Source organism: Lissotriton helveticus, chromosome 4_1 (assembly GCF_964261635.1).
Source record: "Lissotriton helveticus chromosome 4_1, aLisHel1.1, whole genome shotgun sequence".
NCBI lineage: Eukaryota > Metazoa > Chordata > Amphibia > Caudata > Salamandridae > Lissotriton > Lissotriton helveticus.
This window is the reverse complement of record NC_136063.1, coordinates 1,598,408,616-1,598,435,821: the sequence shown is the minus strand read 5'-3', so window position 1 is coordinate 1,598,435,821 and position 27,206 is coordinate 1,598,408,616. Positions and strand designations below refer to the sequence as shown.

Below are 27,206 nucleotides of genomic sequence, written 5' to 3'. Positions count from 1 at the left end.
ACTATTTTACTTAACTCATTCTTGGCATCATCATGGACGGTCTCTATTTCCTTATGTATCAGATTTGTTTACTCCAATAAACGATTCTCCAATGCTCCTCTCATCTTTTTCAGTACTAGTCAGCAATAGGTCACTTCCTATACCTACTATTTCAAAGTGTACCCAGGCCTCTGTCCAGGATGAACTTTTCCCCCGCTCAGTTACACCTAGAAAACTAGGAAGGACCTGATCCTCACCCATGAATGGTCAACTCATGTCCTTCACGCCTGATGCTTCTGTATAACTCATTTCCATCTGTGCTGCTGTATATTCCCCTCCTTTACTCTTCTGTCCAGTGGTCCTGTTCTCCACCTCCCCTTCTGTGGCCCTATGTCAACTCCAACCTCTGGGGTATGGGCCACCTGCTTGTGATGTTCAGCTCACTATAATATCACTGACGTTAAATTGTGTTGTAGTGACTGAACCGGAATATTCCATGGGTAGCAGCTGATGGGGGGAAACTATAAAGGGACAATGCTGGTTGCTAGAAGCTCTTCACTGGTAATTGTATTGAAATAAGTGTCCAGGTCTTCTTTGTAAATGTAAATGTAAATGTAAATGTACATGTATTTATATAGCGCAAATCACCGACACGGTATCTAAGCGCTTGCTTAGGGAACCCGTCCTGGTATTCCCCTGTGAGATACCCCGGCAGGGTATCCACAAGGTGAAAGCCAGGCATCCCGCCGCGAGGGGCCGTAGTGGAGATTAAGCAAGCTATTGCCCAGAGTCGCAGAGTGTGACCCCGTGAGTCGAGTAGGCACCAGAGCGCGAATTATCGAGTCTGTGGAATTTTTTAGAGCCCGAGACCCGCCGAGGCTGGGAATCGAACCCTGGTCCACAGCCGATCTCAGCTTCCGGGTCTGCCGCCTCTAACCAATGAGCCACACTTCTCCACAACATCAATGCTGAGGCGCAGTTGCCATAGCTCACGACAATGCCTTTGTGCTAATTTGAACAAACCTGGACTGGAGTACCTTAACTGGATACATCTATTATAGTCCCTCCAGCACTTTACTCTTTATTAAACAGAAAACAAATAAGACACAGAAGAACTTGCTAAACGATTGCGGTGAAAACCCGGCTTTGGAACACAACACTGCTTACACAAGTACAGCTTGCCAGCATAAGGGCCACAATGACAAATGTGTTTAGAAAGCCGGGTCTTTTAATTTCAGGAAAGAGGTTTTGTTTTAGTTGAATCAATGCTTTTGCTTCAAGGTGAACGTGTTCTGAAAACAAAGAGGACCGCAAACATCCTGAATTTACCTTCTGAAACATTTTCGCCAAATAAAGGAAAGACCTGAAAATATAGAAGTTACTTTCTTCCACTGCTTTGTGTTCAAATTAGACACATCATTTGAAGAACAGCATGAACAGTTCCTTTTTCTATTAACAGCTTACAATTGAAAGAACATGTTTTGTTAGAAACAAAATTAATTCATTTCTCAAATTACTCTATTAATTTAGAAACACAGAAATATAGAATGTCCGTGGTTCATCCTGCCCTGTCCATGTCGCTCCTGCTTATATGGATGATTACTTAAGTGTTTTAGCTATTACTTTATAAAGGATATGTTTTGAAAAAAAACTCTGAATGCATCTGCCTGTCAAAGAATATAAATCTGGAAAAATCCATTTAAAGTTGTATATCTTGACATAACCAAAACAAACATTAAAACCGATGGTATATAAAGGAACACACTCCTATGTCGTTTTTATAACTGAGCAGAGTCTCTAATATTTGTGAGCCACATAGCCCCATATGCAATTTGGATGTCTCAAAATCCACAGCCAGCTGAAGGTGGCAAGGCAGTCATCCTGCAGTTTGGCTCAAGTCCCTTATCACTGAAAATCCTGCTTTGTCTAGGTTGCCTTTACCACTATGATTACTGTAACATTTGTTTTGCCCCAGTAATTTGTAACCAATGTTTGGGAATGCCTCCGATACCTGGCGTGGAACCACATGCATTTAATAATCTTGCAAAAAAGAACTTTTCTTGTTATTCTCTGGTCCCCTTGTGACAAGTCTGAATATAAGACCTCCTGATCCAGGACCAGACTCCCACTGGAATGCACAACATCCACTTCTACTGAATTTAAACCTCAATGCATTTAAACATCTGCCAGATACCCCTCTTCCACAAAATATAGATGTAACTAGGAGTGCTTCTCGCCATAAGGTTTCTCATGCAGATGTTGCATCATCGCTGGTATCAGTCCTTTGAAGCATCACATATCAGCCATTGTTCTCTAGTGAACTGTCTTCAAGAGTAAGACACTGTTTCAGGTAAGGCCTCCCCAATGCTGAAAATAATGATGCATAATGAGAGTTAACCCTGACACCCTGTTATAAAACTCTTGCATCACTGGATATTTCGTTATTTGTGACTTTTGTGAAGCACAACAGACTGCTGATTAAACAACTAAGGGCTCTAGCAGAGGCGATTTAAGGGCATGGGCTATTGGAATTGCAAACAGTATTCACAGCGCATGGCATGTCCCAGTAGCTACTCACTGTAAGCTCCTTGCAAGGGCAGTAAATGCTATAGCTTAGTAGTGAAATGCCCATTAAGAATGCTTCTGCACCTGCCCCTGGCAGGTGTAAAGCCAAATGTAGGTGTAAGAACAGCAGATTGATGTATGAACAGCAGATTGAGAGTGAAGAGATAAATAGCCTATAGGTAAAACAGGTAAACAACCTTTACCACGAAGTTTTTACCACGCGGTACCTTCCACGTGGCCGTTACAACGCAAGTCGTTACCACGACTTGCGCTGGAGGGCGCTGTGGGATAAGGAATTTTATAAATTTATATTCCAACACCTTCCCTACTGTTACGGGGACTGGTGTTGGAATATAAAATTATAAAAATCCTAAATCCGCGCCCTCCAACGCAAGTCGTGGTAACGACTTGCGTTGTAGCGGCCGCGTGGTAAAGGTATGCGTTGTTACAACCTGCGTTGTAACAACGTACATCCGGTAAAACATATCCAACAGGGTGGAAGGACCCATTGCTATGCACAAGCAAAGCTGAAGGGAGTGTCTTCAGTTTCCTGTCAAACATGTATCAAGTCATTCTTAAGTCTGATGTGTTGAGTGAGCTTTCTAAAGGGTATAGCCTCTGAAGCATAAAGGCCTCCCGACCAAAGCTGCATCTGAATGGGGCGGTTTTCAGTAGGTTCAACAAGGTAGACCTAGCTGAACAGTAGGGCTGGAAAAACCTTATACGGAGGTAAGAGTGCAGCACTGAAGTGTCTTGTGGACAATGATCAGTGTCACCAATGGAAGTTTCTTGGATAGGGAATAGGTTTCAAAGTTTTTAAGGCAAGTGTGATGCAAGTGACAGCCACTAGGTTGGAAGGTAAGCCAGGAAACATGATTTGGAGTTTCAAGATCTCCAGCAGTAGAAGCCCGACAATGACTGAATTACACTAGTGTAGTAAAAAGATAACTACAGTTACGGTGACCCGATGATGCAGTTGATAGTCAGGAAGGATTATGCAGGTATAAGTAACTGGAATTTTGTTGCAGTTACCCCCCACTTTTTGCCCCCTTTTTAGCTACTAGATGCTGATTTTCGACTGACAGTGCACTGAGGCGTGCTAATCAGACCACAGGCTTCCCTAAAACAAGGTAAAATCTAATTCTATTTCATGACTGGAGGCGAGGATTAGGCTTCAATTTTCTTCACTCTGTTACATCCAGCAGCCATTAGAAGTTTAAAACCAAACAAAACTAAATTTCCCATGAGTCATAGGAAATAGAAAACGTCCATTATCAACCAATCAGTAAGTGTCCTTTCATTCAACTTTCCCCGAGAACACACCTCTTTCTTCGCAGCTCCAGTAGCTTGAGAGGAGTGTTTTTTGCTCTTCTATCGGGTGTGTTTTTAAAAATGGTCTTTCAAGGTTTATAGTGCTATAAATACATCCGATATTGTACCAGTTTCTGCATTTGCCGATGTACTTTGCCTAATTTACATTGTCCTTTTCAGCGCGGCTGCTCGAACGTTCACGCTCCTTTGCAGCCGCTTGTGTGTGCACCAGGCTCTTTACGTGGTGCGGGCTTCCGACTGCCAGGCTAGTATCACTCCTAAGGTGGAGTACCTGAAGTGGGCACAACTTTTCAGAGTTGGCCATCTTGATGATCGTACACTTAGTGATTTTGTGACAGGGTTATGCCCACTTACCACTGGAAGTGGTCATATAGGGAGCAGAGTGACCCCAGGTATAAGTAGCCCATTGGCTACTACCCCTCAATCCCCTTAACATCCCTAAATGGAGTATATAGGGGACCCCCTGATACCAGATATTCAGATTTTGTTGGATGCAAAACAAGGAGTGGAAGAAGAAGACTGCTGACCAGAGAACCGAGGAGCACAGCTGACTTGGCAACAAACCTGCCGGCCTGTCTGCTGGATCCAACCTTTGTAGAGCAATTGATTCATTCTGCCATTGTGCAGACCTCAAGAAACCCAGAGTACTGCCAGTGCTTCATAAATTGTCAAAGAAACTCCCTTGGAGTAGAGGAGCTACTCACTAGGCACCAAAGAAGCAAGATCTGGTACACCACCCTGCCCCCCATGGAGTCTACAGACACAGCAGCCACCCAGAAAGTGGTAGCAGTGTCCTACTGGTCAGATCCATTCTCCTTCCAAGTGGGGGATGCCAGGACCAACTAGAGCCGCACAGTGCCAATCACTGAGGTGCTGGATCTCTTGCAGCAGCCTAGGCTTGTTATGCCCGGACCGAACACCAACGTCGAGGAAGACTGACTTGCACATTGAGGGACTTCAGGGACAGTGAGACCCATATTGAGAGTGGCCCAGCTGTCCTGTTTGCCCCTCCTGCAGAAAACAAAGACAAAGAAGTGAGTCTGCGACAGCTGCCAACCGACGCCTCAAAGCATCTATGCACTAGAGCTCCAGAGTCCGAGTCCAAGGGAGGTGACGGTCCCAAAGCAGTCCCCAGACCAACACAAGCTAAGCCCATGCTTAGGTTTACCCAGACTGAAGTTCCAGTTGCCGTCTGCAGGCTCTTCCTGCAGGCCCACTATTACCGCGAGAGACTCCCATACCGGAATCTAAACCCCGGAAGACGTCACTGGTCCAAAGCTGCACAGCCAAAACAGAAGTGGACCAAAGACATCCCCATGTGCCTGTGGATATCAAGGGTTAAATCCTCCTGTAGGTTTCCCCAGACTGGTGCCCCAGTCCCTGATTGCAGCCTCTTTGTAACCAGACTATTCTCCCACTGAAGCAAATGGGATTCCCGTCGCCGTGATACAACTCTGCACCCGGACACCCCAGAGCCCCCTGAGATGACCGGTTGGTGTGGCTTAGGACCTTGTCCCATACTTACCTTAAGTCCAGAAGAACAGTGCCACAAGTCGTTGACAAGTGCCCGAATGCAATATATGTTATTCTTCCATAGGAGAACATTACCGATCCAAAAATTGCACTGTGTCCATTTTGAAAGATGTAAAAATTCACAACTCAAAAAGTACTTACCCGATTCTAATTACCTCGGTATCTAAATTTATATAAAAATGTGTGTTATCTTTATAAATTGGTGTCAGATTTCTTTATTGAGTCGGTGTCTCATGTACTGCCATTGTGTGTGTAATAAATTCTTAGCACAACCTTCTGATATGCCTAACTGCTTGCCCACACTACAACAAAAGAGCATTTGGGGTGTCATTTGTGCCTCTGTAATTCCTTTGGTGTTTGCCTGGACTCTTTACACAGTGTACCTCATTTTGGTCTACTATATAAAGAGCCAGCTCCCTACAGCAGGGATAGAAGAAAAAATACAAAGCACTTAAACGTGCTATGTGGGGATTTAAAGCAACCTCGCAATTAAAGAACACACCAATGCTATATACTTTCTGTGTCAACGAGAGAAGGGTGCCAGAGAGGGGTGACATGTTTTGTTTAGAGAATGATTTCTACTCACCATAACCTACGTTCCTTCAAAATATCTTAAATGAAGTGGTTGATGGTAGTTTTTCCACTCCACCAACAAAACAACATATTTATTGAGCAGTGGCTTAGAACACCCAAAGGTACTTACTTCATGCCGGTCTGGTGCGATGAAGTTCAACTGCCCATTGGTGTCATAGAGTATAGAGAAGGCAAGCTCAAGCACCTCCTAGAAGAAAAAAATTTACAAACAGCAATACATCATATCATGTACCTTAATTTATCTCCCACTGACTCAATTGAAGAAGGACTTGTTTTACCAATATCTTTGGTGCCGTTTGGCTAATTTTTACTCATTTTTTTCCCCAAAAAGTGGCCTACTTTGCCTAGTTTGCACAGAAAGTTTCAGGATGATTCGTCAATCGGGGCCCGAGAAAAAGGGGATCCCAAAACAATTTTCCCCATGTAATGTTTATGGGAATTTTGCCATTTTTAGACACAGCTACAGACTGAATCGCTGAATGTATTTACACCAAATTTGTCAGAAAGCTAGCTGTTAGTCCAGAAAGAGTGTTTTTTGTAATTTTGTGTAAATCTATTAAGTAGTTTTGGAGTTATTAATCAAATTTGTATGTCCAGGGATGGGTATCTGCAGGTACCCTCCGATCCAATTATATATAACTGTACGTTAAAAAAAAACAACTACAAATTCACAGAAAAAACACAAAGGTCACAGGGATGTTATAGTTAGGTTTACCTTGTACTCACACAAAACCATAGACATTCAGCAGCTATAGTTATACTTATAGCTATACTTGTCTGAAGAAACTATAGCTTGTCCCATTAAGTAACTTTAGCCAACACCTCGATATTATTTAAAAAAGCTGAATCATTTATGCTAAGCGGCAAACCCTTTGCTTCTGTTTATCTTTGTATGTTTGATTATACCCTTTTTACTTTATATATTTCATTTTGAATTTCATACGATAGTATACAGAGAGTAAAAAACATCAATGTTTCACAACATCACAAAACATTTAAAAAAAATTGAAATTAAATACTAACAGTGCTGTAAAGGGCAATGTCCCAAAACATACAAACAATGATTGTGAATAAATATTGTCAATAAACAACGACAATCTTTTGAATGTCCAATCACACTTCCTTGAAATAATCAATAAAGTTTCAACATGAAAAAAGTCTTTTTAAATCTTTTGATTGTCCAGTAAAGAATCAAACACAATGTCTTAGCCTATTTTGTCAATGTGCACATAAGATTGTCGTTTATTGACAATATTTATTCACAATCATTGTTTGTATGTTTTGGAACATTGCTGGTAAAAATGTGAAATGAAAGAATGCGTGCTGCCATCCCTTAGTCACATAGTAACCAAAACTAGTTCTTTTAATACGAAGGGACAGGGGGAATCACCAGTTTGATTGGTGATTGTCATTATCATCCAATCTAGGGTAAATCTGTGTACTAGAAAAGTGCAGAGATTCACTTTCTTAAAAATAATCTAACATCCAATTTCAGCCAACAGTCAACTCGCATAAAGAACATGTGGGAACATGAACCCTCACCACAGATGTGCAAGAGATACCTTTGTGTTCAGGTGGTAGTATCACAGCTGGTGGTGCTACTGTAGAAGGAACCAATTATTTCATTAACCTCTTGTCTGACGTCACGGTGGGCGTGTGCGTCGGACGTCCAGGGGCCGTCCAATTTGCGCACGCCTGGAATTCGCCCGCACAGTGGGAGAACGTGCGCTGCGGTGAATCGGTTAATGTATATAATGATGCAAATCCTTGGGTTTGCCATTATCATTCAGCACCGTGTCAAACAAGTAAATCCGAAATAATATTGAACTTGTTTAAATAAATTAGTCTATTTCACTTTTTACTTAGAGACAGCTCGAGATGGCATTTTGGTGTTTTTCTGTTTCTCCATATGTTGCATGTGGGACTTGCCCCAGGTGCCCTTCCATTCAATATATATGTAAATACATAGGTCAACACCATTCATAAATAATTATACCGGTTTCCATAAGGACCCAGGTTGTCGACTTTAAATATCCTACAGGTTTGTCAAGTCATTACGATTTATTATATCTGCAAAGATCAGTTCTTTTTGAGATGTGCTGAACATCATAAAATATTTGTTTAGAGTCTATATGATACACAATTTTATTTCCGTTCATTATGAAACCAGAGACAATCATACTACAGAACTCATCCTGGTATGCCTAGTTTACTGTAACATACTCTACACTAGCCTCCCGAACAAAACACACCCCTTGCACCCGAAAACACATTGCCAGACTTCAAAGACTTCAGAACCAGGCAGGCAGGACTTGACTTAACATTCATACTGAGGTCCACATCAGACCGGAATTTAAAGCACTCCATCAGTTTCCTGTTGAGACAAGGATCAAAGTAAAGGTCTTAAGCAGTGTCCACAGAGCATACTGAGGCGAAGGCCCCAACTACTTACAGCAACTGGCACTTCACTATGTCCCAATGAGAGCCCTCCACTCCAAACCCGCCCAATTTGATTACCCAATGATCATTTAAGAGGATGAAACATGAATAAAAATCAATGGGTCTACAAGGGCTCTGGAATGCCCTAAGCGCAAACACGAGATCTGAGCCCAACTACCTGTGGTTCAGGTAATATTCACTCTTCCTTTTAACAAAACTCAACATAGAATAAGGGGCACAATAAAAAAAAGTTAACCACTCTTTTGTCCTAACACCATGCCATAATGCTATACTTTTCCACACCTTTGTGAACTGCTCCAAAGTAATCTGAATGATGTTGTGTTATGGATTACATGTTCCTTGTAAAAAAGTAAACTGTTTGCACTGTGTTCAATCTCTTACCTTATTTTGTTTAAGCGCCCCTTTCTCCTTCATGTGAGGGCAGTCCTTACCCGTCACGACTGCTTTTATGTCTGCCACAGGCACTGCATTCAACAACAGAAAGAGTATGAATGGTCCAATTACAATTTTGTATCAAGCAAAAGATTAATAACATACTGAATCCTCCACCTCTACAACCTCCAATGAACCCATGAGAAGAAAAAAACCCTAATCTCAATGAAGGTGGTCACAATGGAAGGACATTTGACTTCTAATCACACAAAACATTCCACTAGCGTGTCCTATATTGGAAATGGTGACTACTGCCATCACTACATCTGTGTACAAACATATGTAGTTTGGATGCTCAAGCTGGAAGAACACAGTGATTAGAGGCCTTCTCATACACTACCTTTGTCTGCATACTGCAAATGTGCATCTGTTAAGCAGGGAGTTAGTGCAATATCTGTACAATGTGTTTAACATATATAGGATATATGGATGAATTAGCTAGTCTATGATGAGAGGGGTAATGCGGGCTCAGAGGCAGAGCAGTCCATTAGTAATATTGTTGGACAGAGTGGTACCTAGTGACGGCATGCTCAACAAGGACGGTGTCCATCACAGTGCTCAGCATTGAAAGGGTGGAAGTGGATAGTGCGCTGTGACGGAGTCTGCATTGTACAGTCCAGCGTGGGACACTGTGGATTTTAGTGGTGAAATGTGCGTGGGACAGTATAACACTGACAGAGTGGGGGCCAGTGAGAGATTCTGCAGCAGTGAGTCCAGAAATGATAGAGTAGGGCAGTGATGGCCAATGAGGGAGACTGTGGCAGAGCCCAGCTTGCTCTTAAGGTCCTAGTATGGAGAGTACTATAGTGGCCAGCACTGATGATGTGTGACAGTATGGGGCCTACTGATGGAGTTTGCGGCAGTGCCCAGGACTATTCATCTGTACAGAAGGGGACATACTGATGGACTGGCCAGCCAGAGTGCTGAAAAGCCCAGCACTGATAAATGACAGTGTGGAATCTTGTGATGGAGGACATTCCCCAGACCAGCACTGATGATGTTGAACAGTATGGGTCCCAGTGATGCAATGTGCGACAGAGTCCATCACTGTGTGGTACCTAGTGGTTGCTTAGAGATGGTGTTCACAGAGGAGCCCAGTATGTATGATGCGTAACAGCGTGGGACCTATTGATGAGAATAATGAAGTGCTTGTAGCAAAGTCCAGCGTGGTGATGTACAGCAGGGCGGGACCTAGTAAAAGAACATACAGCACTAATTATGAGTGACAGTGCGGGCCTAGTGATGTGGTGCTTGGAAGAGCCAAGCGCTGAAGATGTATGACAATGTGGGATCTAGAGATAGAATGCATGGCAGATTCCAGCACCGAAGATGTACGGCGGTGTGTGGCCCAGAAGAGCAAGTGGCAGAGTCCAGCACGTTGTAATACACCCTGATACCTAGCGACAGCTTAGTTGTGGAGTGCATGCTACAGCCCAGCATGGATAATGTGCCGCAGTTGGGGACCTTTTGATAAGCGCATTTGGCAAAGTCCAGCACTTCTGATGTGTGGCAGCATGTAACCTAGTGAAACAATGCATAGCCCTACTTATAAGCATCAATGTGGGACCTTTCGAAAAGGTAGTACCGACCTCAACACTGACAGTGTTAGGGCCAGAAATTAATGCTCTGCAGTGAGTTAGATTATGCATTTTTTTTCAATGCTTATGCTGTTGTGAGCCTGCTTCAAATCACTGAAGTTCCTGCCAAGAGCGAGGGTAAGGGCGCAAATCACATTAACTGTATTAGTGGATACATTTAAGGTCTAACTATTTGAACACGGCGCTTACATTACATCTAACAAGGAACATCACAGCATTATCCTTGGAGACAAATGGTTGCACAGCTGTTTAGAGCCCAGGCTCTTAATTTCAGTGACTAAAGCACCCGTATGCAAACCTATCCAAAGTCATAGCGTGAGATGCGATGACCAACCACATCAGCAGATTGGTCATACACTTGTGCTTTTATTCCCAGGTGTGTCTGTGATTATTCACAGAGAACAGTCTGAGTATGTTCTTCCTGAATTCTTCCACACAAAAGCACAGGGACATTAATTGTATAATTAACGCTAATGAGCAGGGCAGATGCGCGTATCAAGAGTCAGCCCTAGTGGCTCGAGGTTTTCTGATGTTCCACTATATGGAATGCAAAGACAAAAGTTACCATCCACATGTTTTAAAAGATACAGAACAAACAAAGCAAAAGCACTTTTTAATCTCTATTGCTTACTTAAAAGTCAATCTGTTTTGATTAATTAAGTAAACAAGAACAGCTGCAGTATCAAAAACAATTCATAGGCTGTGATTGGCTCTGCTCTTCATGATGCCACCCCCTTAATGCCACATTCAATTTTCAAAGCACATTTTTCCATTTCTATCACTGGAAGGGAAGCTATGGCACTGAGACAGGGAATGTTAAGGGAGGGTGATGCAGTATAACAGTGAGCCAAAAACAGTGCCAGAAACGGGGACAGAAGAGCTGTGGAGCAAAGAGAAAGAGAGAAGATGGGCAGGAACACATAGAACAAAAGAGTGAACATTATATAACGATGAGGGACAAAGCAGAAGGTTATGGCCTTTAAAACAAAAAATGTAGAGGTGCATCTAGGTACGCATAACTGGGGTGTGTGGGGGATTCTAATGCCAGAATGTACACAAAGGAGGGTTGACCCAACTCACTTCAATCCCGTCTTGTACTCGGTTATAAACGTGACCTTTCAAATATCACTTGAGTATGGGGTTGGCACCCAGATAAATTAGTGCTCTTGCCATATTTCTTGGATATATTTGATGGGTCCTCCACAACAGGTTCCACCTGTGCCCTGCTTCATCATTGGGCACACATCACCTAGTGTGATTTGGTGGGCTCTACTAGTTTGTAAGCGAAGCACTTAGAAGGTGAAAGGCAAGAGATTTTGTGAGTGAGTTACAACTTCCTTAAAGATCCTAAAACTTTGATTCAATGAGTAAGATGTTGGGCAAGATTAAAAACAGTGAGATGTCATCAGGATCTAATGGTCCTGGACCAGGCCCGGACTGACCGTAGCGGGCACCGGGCAATCCCCCGGTGCGCGCACGGGTGGGGGCCGGTTTTGGGCCCCTGGGGGCCGATTTTGTTACAGGGCCGTTTTTGCAGCATTGCTGCAAAATCGGCTCTGTAACAAAATCGGCCGAAAACCGGCCCCGGCAAAGAGCTCGGCGGACCTCCCAACCCCCGGAGGGGTGGCTGGGGCTGGCCGAGCACTTTGCCAGGGCCGGTTTTGGTTCCCAGTCCGACCCTGTCCTGGACATAAAAAGGTCGACATTGTTTCAGCTGTGTAACTGCCCCTCGGGGTCAATCGGCTTGCTACCAGATCAAGTTTTCGCTGTATTTTAAATCCCTGCATGGTGTGGTTAACCTTTCCAAAATATTTCGATGCATTCATAACAATTTTAAGGAAGCATGCATTTTGTGACTACTTTCTCAAACCAACACGATAAAAGATACAAACTGCATCAAAGACACAAAAGATCTGTTGGTGCAAATAAAAGATTTAGAGTTCAGTGAAAGTGACAACCTACTAATGAGTCTGGATGTTGAGAGTTTATATACAAGTCTTCCTCAAAATGACACACTAGAAGTAATAAGGGAAATTCTGAAAGTGGAAGACCGGACCTGCACTATCTCCATAGAATTTGTCAAGGAATGCCCAAGACTGGTCCTAACAAAAACATTTTTTGAATATGAAGGTACACTGTACCTCCAAACCCATGGAACTTCTTAGGGGAAGACCTTTGCCCCAAGTGTGGCGGCGTTGTTTGTTTACAACCTAGAAAAGAAACACATCTTACTTGACATTAACCTCTTCTGCAGACATTTCCATGGGGAAACACTATATAGACTATGTCTTTGCAGTATGGAAAGGCGATGTGATTACAGCACGGGTCTTTGTCATTTGGTTAAATGACCAGGATAGGAATTTGAGTTTCACACACACCTTAAACAAGAACACATTAACATTCCTTGATTTAACAATTTTGCATGTAGGAGGCAGACTCCAGACTGACACTTTCCATGAGTCCACAGAACGAAATTACCTTTTGAGATTTGATACTTTTCATCCCTGCTTCTAATGGGAGAACCTTCCCTACAGACAGTTCCTCTTCCTTCAAAGGAACTGTAGCCAGATTAGATCCTTCAAACATCAGGCTGACATACAGTCAGATAAACAGAGGGCAAGCAACTACCCAGAACACAATCCAAAAATCCAAGAAGAAGGCATGGAATCAGAATCGGCATGCATTACTGAAAACCCCAACGCACCAAAAAACAGATCCACTTTTAGTGTGTATGACCACATACAATGTGGCATCTGACAACTTGAAGAAAATAATCAAACAAAATTAGCGGATATTGAACACAGCTACAAGACAATAGGATTATCCCTTGTTCTCTAACAAAAGGGAAAGTCTGCGCAATGTACACACGAGGCCCAGACAGAACCTGAAACCTATAAATACCATACAGACAGCCACAAGTTACAGGACATTACTCATGCAGTCAATGTCACCTCACCGCACCAACTAAAGAAATAGATCTTGGCTCACGGACCCCATGGCAACTTAGGAAACACACAAATTGTAATACCAAACAAGTAATTTACATGATCAGTTGCCCATGTAACCTTAGGTACATAGGGATGACAGCTAGGAAAGTAAGCACCAGAATCAGTGAAGATAGGAGTAATATATGCTATAGAAGTAGTAGCAAAAAAATGGCAGAGCATTTTATCACTACAAAACACACCATGGATGACTTCCGATGGATTGACCAGGAACAAGTAACAGTAGAAACAAGGAACCCCAAAGAATTTTCTTAGAAAAAGAACAAAGTTGGATCTATAAACTGTCCGACCATATCCGGGGTCTCAATTATGAAAATTCCATGGTGGAATATTTTAGAACTCACACATGGGCCGCCTTAACGGATACAGATTGCATCAAAATCCTTATGCCATTGCATTTACAATTGTGTTGTACTCCCTTTATCAACAAAACTATGATGAAAAATAACATGTGAGTACAGAGATATCTGATACACTTAAAGGTCAATTGTGTTCCAATGAGTGCTGGCATAACTCCACAAAGTCCATTTGGATTAAACACTGCCCTAACAAATACTGACTGTAGCACATGCAAGATGCACCAATCTCTTAATTGACAAATTTTCTGGTTTAAAACCACTTGTCCCAAAAATAGTGGCATAACTCCCTAATGGACATATTAGGTCAGAGTTTAATATAATAAAGAAATCGGCATGAATTCCCCCTTTTCTTGTTGAAATGATGCACTAGAACATGAGAGCAGGCACTGGGACCACTCCCAGCCCGCCGCTCTGATGTGCGGTTGACCTGCGCAGGCATCACCATACAGGAGAGCGGGGAATCACAAGTACAGGCAATGGGACTACCACTTCCAGCCTTCCTGCTCTGACATGCAGCTGACGAGTCTCCATGCAGCCATCACTAGAGGATAGATGGCGAGACTACTATTCTAAGCCGCTGAGCCGTATTCCTAGATCACATTAAATTTCTCCATATGAACGCTCTCAGTTTTTCCAAAAAATTATACTTGGTGCACAAGCGAATAGGCACAAACACCCGATCACATGATAGATAAACGCCAGTCACGTGACTTTAGCTGCCGAGCCATTTTAAACGCCATTAAGCATGAGGCAGACTAAGATGTAGAGTTGCAGGGATAGATGCAGGTCACGTCACGGACTGGATCCTTTGATGAAGTAAATGCCTTAAATTCTTCAATCCACAAGCTCAGCAGGAACATTTGACAGATCCTAGGCTATTTAGGTAAACTGTCACTATAACCACTCTGTGTGCATGCTGTAACACTGTCAATTTAAAGTTTGATTATAATTTAATTTCTACATTTGTCTGCTTTTTAATTTTATATATTTGTGACTTGGAGAAATCAGAATTGACGCATTCAGGGGTGACTCAAATGTGTGTTCATGCTTTGCCACACTCTAAATGAATATTGTGCCTCAGTGATAAGACATTCAACATGGAATGTCTTATACATTCATGACTATGACAGCTATTCTCTCTTTTCAGCTATGACCATATCGAAGAAAGTGTCCTGGTGACATCTCACTGTTTTTCATTTTGCCCCTGACCTTACTCATCAAATCAAAGTTTTAGCATCTATGAGGCAATTTTAACTCACTCATAAAATCCCTTGCCTTTCACCTTGGGTGTAGGTCGAATGATAAAGCAGGCCACAGGTGGTACATGGGGGTGAGGACCCAACAAATATATCCAAGAAACGTGTCGAGAGCAGTAACTTACCTGGATGCTGACCGCACACTCACTTGAGGTATTTGAAAGGTCATGCATATACCTGAGTACAAGACGGGATTGAAGAGAGTTGGGTCAACCCAGCTATGTGTATATTTTAGAAAATAGTTCAGGAATCTGAGGGTCCACCCTCTCAAAACTTCTCACTCCTTACTGTTGATGGGGATTCTAAAGCAACAAAGGACAATAAGGAAAACCAAATGCAAAATAAACATTTGGATTAAAGCGAAGAGGAGTTTGGTGTTTGAATGTAGGCACAGCAATAACTTGAATAGTTTTACTGAGGTTTAACAGATGGCACTGGTCACCGGGACTCCTAGTTTCTAGCCCTGGCATTTCATATATACCAAAAAGATCATTTTGAGAGTTGGAGTTTGGCTTAGTTTTATTGTAAAAGCCAAATCAACACCCCTGATAATGCTTCTAAAATGGAACCCCAGTCTTTGTAGCATGGATTAATAGTTACCCTCAGTGCTTAATCTGTTATGCTGGTTGCAGGTGGTGGACATTAGCACTCGTTTTGTTGACTAGGACTTATTTTTCGCCATCAGACTTTGAACCGTAGCAAGAGAGGAGAAGGTAGAAAAGGGAGAAAATAGAAAGAGAATGGCAGCGAGAAAGGGAGAAAATGGAAATAAAAAAGAAATCTGCAAGAGTAAAATAAGGAGAAAATGTGTAGAGAGATGGAAGAAAGTGGCATAAATTAGAATTATTGTTAGGCAGCCATAGATTTGAAACTCCGGCATTTGTCAGTGTGGGCACCGGGCGCCTATGAAAAACTTTGGACCCACGGACTATTATTATTTTTAACACATTAAACACAGTTGACCCTTTGTTTAAACATGCACAAATACACAGTAGTTGCCAAGGTATGTGAACTAGTAGAAGCCAGTCAGAGCATATGAATCAGTGCACCGAGCACAGAAGTTCGGCCGGACTTGCCCTGTCTTGACACCCCTCTCATTCCATTTTCAAATCCATTGTCAAAAAGGCCAGATTTTAAAGAGAGATGGGCACCATTTTCAATAAATGTTGCTAGCTCAAATCGCCACAAAGAAATCAGACCCCTTAATAAAATCAGACCAGAAAATCTCAATTATTCATGCTTCAGCAAACGAATCAATTGATATTCCAGAAAGCCAATTTGAGAAAACGTAAAAGATATAAAGCCCCTCAGAAGCAAATGCTGCTGGCATTTCACAAGTCAAGCTCTCCCTATCATATATAATCTTTTGCTGCATTTAGATGAAATATTTGCCCAGTAAAAGCTCTTTAACTGCAGACATGCGTGTTAACCATGCTCTGAGGCACAGATGCATCATACCACAACAGTTGCCCATAGGCACACAACTATTTACTGTGGAAATGTATTATAGCCTCATTTCTCTGCGAATATTACACTATTTACAATCTAAATTATGCCGTTTGTACTAATCAGCAGCATTTCCGGTTTCCTACTCACTAAAATGTTTGCTTTAAATAACCAGGTTTTATGCAGTGACTGGAACCGCTTCCTAGGCTTCTGAAAATATGACGAATCTCCGGGCATACAACTTAAGAAATGCCTTCTACCCCACAGCCATTTTATTCATATAATACACAGGGGCCTGCAATTTCATTTCAGTCTCTAATTTCTTTATTAAATGCAGCTTGAGCAGGTCAGGACTGGAGAACCAGAGCAGCCCTGGCAAAAACTGTTCCACTCAATCTCCTTCGCACAATCTCCCTTTCCATCCACTGACTCTCTTCTCGCTCTTCTCCCTCTCTGATGATCGTTTCCTCTCTAACTCTTTCCTCCCTCCTTTTCTCTCTCTATGTGTGAACAAGGCACCAGGTGCAGCCCCTGCCCAAAAACAAGATTAGCATAGCCAATAGGTCTCACCTTTGGGACCTTATAAGTGTTTAGCCATGCAGTACATTATCCTGGGGGCTGTGCCATTGGACTATGCAATCTGATTCAGGAATACATGATTCCTTCAAGCAACATTTATGGCCACATTCCATGGCTTTTTAACGCACAGACAGAAAGACAAGTGCCTCGATGCAAGTCAACAGCACTATAACATTCTGTGTGCAGCCATCTTGAAGCTGTTTCCTCGATGTTACAAAAACAGAGAATGTACTAATACCATGTAGCAAAAAGAGGAACCACAAACTAAGAGTGCTTTAAACCAGAAGAATGTGTGGAGTAAAGATGTTAGAACAAAGACCAAATCAACAACACAATACTTTTTCCTTCCAAAGATTCTCAAAGTAGTTTGCATGTACGACACAGACTCAACTTCAACTGTGGTTTAGTGGAGCCAGTGGCTACACTCCCCTTCAACAGTCCCTTTCACGGTCCGGATGGAAGGTGCGGTGAGGTCATCTCTTTAGGGTGCAGGGCATGGCTGACACCAAGACGTAGCCTCTGGTGCCTTGTGGGAAGGCAAGAAATGCCTCACAGTCCATGGGGGGCAGGACCGGACTGGCCATAGCGGGCACCGGGCATTCCCCCGGTGCGCCGCAAGGGTGGGGGCCGGTTTTGAGCCCCTGGGGGCCGATTTTGTTACAGGGCCGTTTTTGCAGCATAGCTGCAAAATCGGCCCTGCTACAAAATCGGCCGAAAACCGGCCCTGGCAAAGAGCTCGGCAGAACCTCCAACACCCCCGAGTGGGAAGGGGGTGCGGGCCGAGCACTTTGCCAGGGCCGGTTTTGGTTCCCAGTCCGGCCCTGATGGGGGGCTTCTGTGAACGTGCTTTGAAATTAGAACTCTGAGAGGAGGAGGATGACAGGAAAAGGCAGCGACATCAAACTGCTATTAAGTCGTGGCAGTGGCAACACAAGCTCGAGGGTGGGCTGAGGGGAGTGTATTAACAGCCCTTCACATGCAGCTGTGAATTTTGGGCCTTACCTCAGCTGGCATCTACAAAAACCTATCAAACCTGCAACATTTTTGAAAACCAGACACAGGGTACTCTAGGGTGGGGTGACTTCCGTGGCTCTCACCGTGTTTTCTTACCCAGAAGCCTTTGCAAACCTCAAACTTTGACTAAACACACACATTTTCCTAACAATTCTTTGCAGGAATGTTCCAGAATCTGTGGGGATCCACACATTTCATCCCACCCAGAGTTTCCACACATTTCCCAATAACAACGGTACCCCACATGTGTGCGTGAGCCAAGAGACCACCACACAAAAGGCCTCAAAACTCTACATGGAGGGATCAGCGATAGGGGGTAGTTGCTCTATTGTGGGCCAATCTGGGTGAATCTGGGCCACCAACCATGGAAATCTACGAACCATAGACATTTATGAAAACTAGACACCCAGTGGAATCCACGGTGGTGAGCCTTACATATATCCCACACGTTTTTCTTTCCAACAATGTCATGCAAACGTCAAACTTTTGCTAAAATCATACAGCTTCCTTATATTTCTGTGATGAAAACTTCAGGAATAAGGATACATTCACAACATTGCTACCACCCAACATTCCCCCGCTTATCCAAATAAAAACATCACCCCATGTGTGCAGCTGGGCTGATTGCCCACGACAGGAATGGATCAAACCAAGGTCAATGGGAGTTCCACTGTAGGACTTCCATGGAGCCTGGTTTGATCCGTTACTCTCATGGTCACTAGGCTAGTGACACAAGTGGAGTAGTGTTTTTATTGGTATAAGTGAGGGAATGCTGAATGGTAGGAATTTTGTGGATCCAAGTGGATTCTGGAAGATTACGTTACATAAAAGCAAGGAAAATTCTTGATCTTAGGTAAAGGTTGAAGTTTGTAAGGCATTGTGGGTAAGAAAATATCATGGGATCCACGCAAAGCACACCACCCTCAACCCCCCGGGGTGTTTAGTTTTCAGATATCTGTGGGTTTAGTAGCCTTCCTTAAGTGGTGGACCTGTAAACACAGCTACACTCATTGCCATATCAGGTTAGGTTTTTTTAATCTTATTTTTTACAGGAAATGTTGATGTTTTCACACGACGTTTTGGGGCTTTTCCTGTTGCCGATGCTAGGCCCAGCCATACAAGAAGGGTAGTGCTTTAAATTGGAAAAAGTGGGGGAATGCTAGGCAGTTAGAATTTTGTTTAATCCGAAATGTTAAATCACGGAAAAGCAAGGAAAATGCATGGTTTTAGGCAGAGTTTGAGTTGTGCAGAACATTGTAGGTAAGGAAACGTCACAGGATCCATGCAAGGCATACAACCCTGGACTCCGCTTTATGTCTAGTTTTCCAAAATCTCTGGGTCTGGTAGCTTTCTCCAGGTGGTGGCCTACCCGAGACCAAAAATTCTGCAGGGGAGCAGAAAGACTATAGCGGCTTTAAGGGTGAGTTAGAGGCCTGATGTCTGGATTAGCGAAACCCACCCCAACATCTTAACATAAAAATAGCGCCGTCATTCAGTGGGCTTTTCGCTCCCCGGGGGACAAATTTTGGCCAAACTCCCTCTCTGCCCCCCATGAATTCCACAATATTGGTTTGTCCCCTTTGAGTTGACAGCATGGTCTAAGGTCTGAGTGTGTTGTGCACGCCCCTTTCTTTCCCCCAAATACTTAATCCCTGGTGACTAGTGGACTTCTATACTCTGGGGACAGATTTGGGGAAACCTCCCCAACTGGGATAGGCCTCCTATATGCCTCAGGAGGGCAGAAAAACACTATTGCAGGGAAGGGGCATGCCTCGATGCCAGGATAGGCTGAGCCATCATATTGTTTGTTTTGGTGCCATTTTGAAATCCCTGGTGTCTAGTGGACATTGTGCCTTAGGGGGGAGGGGAGGAAGCAGATTTGGAGTAAATACCCCTATCCTCTGCCCGGGGAGGGGGGGGCATAAAGTATATTCGATCCCAGGGTGTGGGAGAGCAATGACAGCCCCAACCCCCTATATATATACTTTTTAATTCCCTGGTGCCTAGTAGGCTTTCTGCCCCCCGCACACAAGGGGTGTATTGGGGATAATCACCCACATCCACCCCCATGGGTGTAGAAAGACTGTCTGACTTTTGTTTTGGGTGAGGGCATGGCAATGTCCATGGTGGGCATCTCCCACCCCTATATTATTTTCTAATTTTCCTGGTATCTAGTGGCCTTTCTGCCTCCGGGGGGGCACAAGATTGTGGGTAATCACCCCATCCACCTCCAGCGGGCAGAAAGTCTGTCGCCATATTTATTTGGGGTGTGGCCATTTCCATCATCATGGTGGACAACCCACAGCCCTATTTTTTAATTTAAATATTTTTCCTGGTCTCTAGTAGGCTTTCTGCCCCCCCCCCCCCCCCCCCGGGTAGAAGATTGAGGCTAATCACCTCCACCCACTCCTCTTTGGGTGGAGGCACAGCTATTCCCATCTCTATATTTTATGTGAATAAAAAATCCCTTGTGTCTAGTGGACTTCCCCCCTCCCCCCCCCACCAAGGGTGGCAGACTAGGGGTAATCACCCCATATGTCCCCAAGGGAAGCAGAAATGCTGTCATCACATTTATTTTGGGTGGGTGCATGGCCATGCTCATGCCCATGGTGGACAACCCCTCTCCTCGTTTCTAGTGGGCTTTCTGCCCCTAAAGGGGAGTGCAGATTGGGAGTAATGGACCCTATCCACCCACCGAAGGGGGCAGAGAGACTGCCTGCCTTTTTGTTTGGGTGAGGGCATGGCCTTGCCGGGCAGCCCCAACTCTATATTTTTGTTCCCTGGTGTCTAGTGGGCTTTCTGACCCCCGGGGTGATGGGGGAGGGCAGATCTGGTGTATACCCTCCTCTGCCCCCCACGGGTGGAGAAAGACTGAAATATTAGGTGTTGGTGGGGGAGCACAAGTTCTTGCATAAGGGGCCGCTCTCCCATGTCCCTGGGACCAAATGAGTGGAGCCCTGCTTGGGAATTGCTCTTCTGTGGTGATCTCCGAGCAGGAATCCACTGGGCAGAGATAGCATGAATCTCCCCTCTCCACCGATACAGCTAACAAAGCAATCAATGCTCGGGGCTGAGATATGCTACTGAGTACCGACACAGTGAAAGTAAAAAAAACAAACATTGGTTCGTTTTACTTTCACTATACTGTAACGGCATCAGCCCGCCCTGCACGCTGATTGTCGTTATAGTAAACAAACAAAAAAACACTCAGGCTGCTCGGGAAGCTCTTCTCGAGCAGGCCAAGGGAAACAAAATAATGGAATCACCAGAGGGTACTTTATATACCTCCCCATTGTCTGCCATTGTCGGACACCCACACTTAAGATGTAAGTAATTGTAGGAAAGATGAGCTCTCTCTGAATGTTTCACACACTCTGAGCAACAGCATTTTTTCAAAAATGACTTCTATTAAACTGATTCTAATATCTTTTTGCAACAAATACCCAACTGCTTTTCGGTGTGTTTAATTTTGAACTATAGATCCTAATTTTGTTTCACCTTTACAAACATCATATCTCTTTCACGCGAATGAGCACCACACCACAAATGTAAGTGGTTTGTGGGAAGGGTTATAGTGTGACCATGTATTATGAGGAATACATTACTCCCAGTCTTACACTCAATTTATATTGCAAGTCAAGGAGTAGTTCTGTTACTAAACAGAGGGTTCATTCTTTATAATGTGTGGCAGGAAGTACTTTATCCAATATAGCATGATTTCAGTGTGTTTAGATAGAACTCAGAAGGCAATAGGTATGATTTTCGTCAAATCAGTATTGATATGTATTCGCATATCAATACCACATTTATTATGTACAAGAAGAATGCTGCACTGCTGCTTCCTCATATTTGTTTCTCTTGACATTTTAAGAACACTGCCAACAACAGTGAATGTATTTGGCACATGTAGCAGGAGGAAGGAGGAGAGGGACATAAAGTTGGCTAGGGTGCCTGGGAACTCCTCTTGAATAGGTAGGTAGTTTGCTACAAATGAGCAGTTGCCAGTGAATTAAGTATTGCATCCTGGTGTAATACTGCCTGGTTACCTGAAGGACTTGGGATATAAGTCACTGTAGCAGGAAGCAAGCATAACATTTAAGTATGTGAAAGCCTTATTAAATCTCTTTGGTGGGAGAAAAACCCCACTATGATTAATTATAGAATGTGCTGCCTAGAAAGGTCAGGAAGTTCTTAAGCCATATTTTATTGGTTCACATAGCAGCTAACAAAATCCTGGCAAATGCCTCAAAGCATTTAGAATTTGTTGAATAAAGTGAATTTGGAAAAAAAAGTGGGTAAGGGATATTTTAACACAACCAGGTGATCAAGTATGAGTCCATGAGAGAAGACACAGCCTAGCTATTCGTGAAGATATACATTTTCTTTCTGCTCCAGTAATGGGATAATAAGTCCACTCCCAAATTGTGCAATTTCTTTTTCAAGCGAAACATACATCATTCATGGCCTTACTACTAGAGTCCCTTGCAAAAAGGACGGTCAACAAGGCGATTGTGCTGTCTAGTCCTGATTTTTTTTATAAACACTGTAACAGTCAGTGGTTAGAGAGACGTCTCAACTAAGTAACTACCATTTACTACTGGTATCTCAGAGTCTTGGATACTATTACACTGTTCAGTTGTGCTGAAGCCTCACGGTTGGTTCTTTCCTCTCTTTGGTAGCAAGGTCAGGCAATTAAAGCCTGATCAAACAGAGCATTACATGATATATGTTCAGACAGAGCTATAGCTTAGAAAATACGTACACTATGGAACAGTAACATTGATTAGAAACAAACATAACCACACGTTCCTAACACTTTCCAGGGCATAGAAAGGACCACAAATACCAATGTAGCACCATCACCCCTAAGAACACTGACACTTAGATTAATATATCAAAAGGGCACTGGTTATAAACGAGATTCTCAGAGCAGTACCCCCAGGGGCACTGAAATGTGCTTGGGGTTACAGAAATTATTTCTAGCCTACAACAGTGTCTCTGAGAGTTCCCTACAAATTCATAGCTCGTTAGGAAACCACCACTAAGTTCAGAATTCATACACCTCTAAACATATTCTTCAAGACACCGGTTTTGTGTTTCATCTACACATTGCCATGGGGTCACCCCTTCCTCTTACATAGTCATGCTTACAGACATATTTGCTTTGCTCATCAAAATACGGATTCTTCTGATGTATTCTTGAATTATACAGCTCACAAATGGAATCCTTAGCATTCATGACTGCTGGATAAGCCTAGCATACATATAACCCGACCACCTAAATCGCTGCAAGTATTTATTGTCACTCAAAATGGAATCAATTCTTTCCTCTTGGTTAGTATCGCTTTTCGGTCATAATCGCTTTCTAACAAGGGAGGCACAGAGGAACGTTTTAAAAATTGGGATGGCTTTTTAAAATTGTTAAACCTTTGTTGGATGTATAAGTCAGTGAAGGAGAAAGTACATTGATGACATCAACGAAAACAGCAACAACTTACACTTATCTTGCAAAGAATCATGTGGTACTTCTCCCTGGGGACTCTCCTCCAAGTCTCCATAATGCAAGACCTTGTGATTGGGCGATAGTCGACAATACCAAACTTTATCTGGTGAGGGACACATAAAAACGATAAATTAAGCAGTACCAACAATCAAAGATATTGCACATTTACAATAGGCATTTTATGAAACAAATAGGAAAAATTAATAAAAATAATGACATATAGAAACTTTGAAAATTGATGCTCACTGCAAAAAGGTTCTGCCATGCTTCCAGAAGTAAATATTAAAAATGGATACAGGTGAAAAATACCACATCGTCAAACATGGCTGCTCTCTTTTCAAATCTGTCTGACAACTGATCTCTGCTTTTTGGGTATTAGATCCCTGGGGTTCACCTAAATTCGGCCATGCAATTAAAATAATTTACATTTGGCTTCTCGCTGCTGGAAATGGATCTCAGAAATTTCACAATGGTTTTGCACTTCAAGCGGTTGCGAATAAATTGGAAAGAGAAAAGATATTCTGGGAAGTAACAATCTTACTCCTGGTGAAGCTGTAATGAGAGTTTGCACATGTAAATTCCATTTTAGCACTGGGAGCTCAGAAATTGAGAAAACCAATTTCTACAGCAGGCTTAAATACTAATCAGGGTTATCAAAATCTGTTTTTCAAAAACACACATTCACACATTGCAAAGTCTACACACAAAAGCTACAACTCAAGGGCTCATTAGGATGGCGGACGGACCTGCGTCCGTCCGCCACCCTAGAGGAGGAGGGACCGTCCGCAGGGGCAGCGGCGGTCCCTCCAGTGCAATTAGGATGTGACCGCCAGCCTGGCGGTCACATCCTCAATATTTAACATTGCGGCGGGTGCTGCTTGAAGCAGCACCCGCCGCAAGGTTAAATATGCATGCTTAGCATTTGCATGCACAAAGCGGCAGGCACCGCGCGGTGCCTGCCGCTTCGTGCACGCAAATGCAGGGGGGTACCATAGGTACCCCTCTTGTGCACCCCCCACCCTCCCACTCACCCTGGGGGCCCGCAACGGGCCCCCAAAGAATTCACCATATGCCTTTCCACGGCAGAGAATCCGCCGCAGAAAGGCATCTGTTTTCCGCCATCCTAATATGGCTGGCGGTGTCTGATAGACACCGCCAGCCATGTTAGAGCTTTTCCTCCGCGGTCGGAAGGCGACCGCGGCGGAAAAGCTGCGGACCGATTTTGAGACCCACCGCCATCCTAATTTGGCGGTGGGTCTTTTGTGCCTCCCCAGCGGTTTTCCCGCATCCTCCGGGCCGGCGGTGGCTTCCGCCAGCCCGGAGGATGCGGGAAAACCGCGATCCTAATCGGCCCCTAGGTACGGTAGATATGGTTAGTTTATAGGGATTGGATCTTTTTTAGATTGCTAAATAACTTTTGCCCCGTTGGATCGATCTGCACATAATTTGGCTATCTAATTGGCCCGTCCACATAAGGTTCTTTATACATTGTTTTGTTCAGAATGGTCAAAGGGACAGAACCGCTAGTGGGTATGCAAATATAGCATGCCCTTCAAGAATATTTGCCCTCTTCTGCACGGATTTAACTAAAACCAACATGAATGTGTAATTTCACTCAGAATAGATATTTTTTCTGGTTTGATGTAACTATTTCCAGGAGTGTTTGGGATATTTGTGTTTACAAAAATGTATTGTTTATCTGTTTATAGCTGAAGATGCTGCTTCTTTAGCTATATTCTACAGGCATATGAAATACAAAAAACAGTGCGTTGTTATTGTAGAAGTGTTTTAAAGATTTACATTTTTGCATATCAATAACAATGTGTAATATGCTTTTTCATGCACAATTTTACATCTACAGACTGATATAGTGTAATACCTTTTAAACACATTTCCCATGCTATGTAGACGTGGATCTAATAATGTGTTTTAGTTCTGCCACACTTCTGTGCAGAATCCATCTTAAACAAGATGGAAGCCATTTCTGCCACTCACTTCTGCTTAAGTGCACACCCTCTCCCCACAGGCTCAGCAGCACACAGTCAAGCAAGGTCATATTATTTTATTTTAATGGTGTATTATTTTGCTTACTGTGAACATTCTACGGTGCCGATGTAAAATTGTTACTTGTAACTACGTCTTCTTCACGGCACCTATTCACTCTAAAAAAGCCTTATTGTCGATGTTTCATATTTGTTCGAACATCTCTAGATGACATTAGACTAAAGGGTGCTAAATAATTATTTTTAAAATGGGTTAGTGCTTAGGTGCTAAGGCAACATGACATTTATATTCTGTGTGCTCGGGTTTTCTAAAGAGAAATTATACATTTACTCATACCATGATTAAACTGCAGAACTGTTGATTTAATATGCGAGAAATGTGTATAAAACACATTGATTTTTGGAGCGAGCATGAAGACTTTCCTGTTCTACTAGGGATGCTGCCAAATTTTCTAATGATTTTTCTGCCAATTGGAGATAGAATATTTATCAGACTTGGGCATTCTATCTATATCTATGCATCTGACAGCCTCCGTTGAATTTAAGCTGCGCCAATCATTTTGAATTTTTATCCACAAATCCTTTAACTTTTCACTGATCTAGAACTCAGTTTATTTAGTAGACTCGATTACTTAATGAATTGTTTTAATCTGCTGATTTGATGTTTAGGAAGGTGCCCTAAAACATGGACACTTTGTCTCATGAAATTGAGATTTAACACCACCTTCAATCCAGTAAATGTGGGAGTTTTGGTTCAGGTAAAATGTTTGGGGTATCTACATTTTGGGGTACCATTTTGCTCCCACATTGATACCCATTGTTGTGTAAAATATATCCTTTGGACCATTGGGAGGAGATGAAGAGTGGTCACACTATAACTCCACAGAGAGTGAAGTAATGCACAGAGGGGTGGAAAACACCCTTTCGAGCCCAAGACAAAAGTCATATTTTTCATTTTGCTGAGCAGTTTGTAAACAATGAACAGATGAAGGATTTATAAGCGTGGCATAGACCCAAGGGCACCGTGGGTCTAAAAAATAAAAAGGGGAAGATAACAGGCATAAAAAGAGAGACTATTCTCTAATATAAAAGATGGTTTCAATGCTTTCTGGAACAAATTATGGTTAGAGATAATGTAAAGGAAGTTGGTTTCCAGCTTTAGGCACCAACACAGAGAACAATGTATCTCTCACATGAACATGTCTAAAATGTGGGAATAACACTATAGTATGGGAAGCAGAATGAAAGGAATACGTCAGGAGATATCACATGGGTGCTGGTACCATACAAGCCCTGATGAACCCGGCGCATGCATGTGAACAACATTTTGTGTCCTACAGGTAGCCAGTGCAATTTATGCTGGACATCAGCTACATGATCACATTTAGCAGTCCACAGATGAGCTACAATCTTTCAAGCAGCTTGCTAGAGAGACCAAAATGGCATAATCCAGTCTGGTTAGAAGAGAGAAGGCCACCACAGCTGACCTTAACACCTGAGGAATGGTGGAAAATGTTGAAGACATTTTTTGAAGAAAAAGTTTCCATA

The 27,206-nt window shown here is 43.0% G+C and overlaps 1 protein-coding gene across 3 annotated transcripts in view; it reads right to left on the bottom strand.

The window, feature by feature from the left end:
* ELMO1 (engulfment and cell motility 1) overlaps positions 1-27,206 on the bottom strand; it is a 1,412,865-nt gene that overhangs the window by 22,514 nt on the left and 1,363,145 nt on the right. For all 3 annotated transcript variants that reach the window (XM_078688215.1, XM_078688216.1, XM_078688217.1), the window contains 3 exons: positions 23,651-23,758; positions 8,845-8,927; positions 6,113-6,190 (listed from right to left, as the gene is read on the bottom strand). In XM_078688215.1, the coding sequence (XP_078544341.1) occupies positions 6,113-6,190; positions 8,845-8,927; positions 23,651-23,758 (269 nt within the window). The remainder of the gene's footprint in view (positions 1-6,112; positions 6,191-8,844; positions 8,928-23,650; positions 23,759-27,206) is intronic.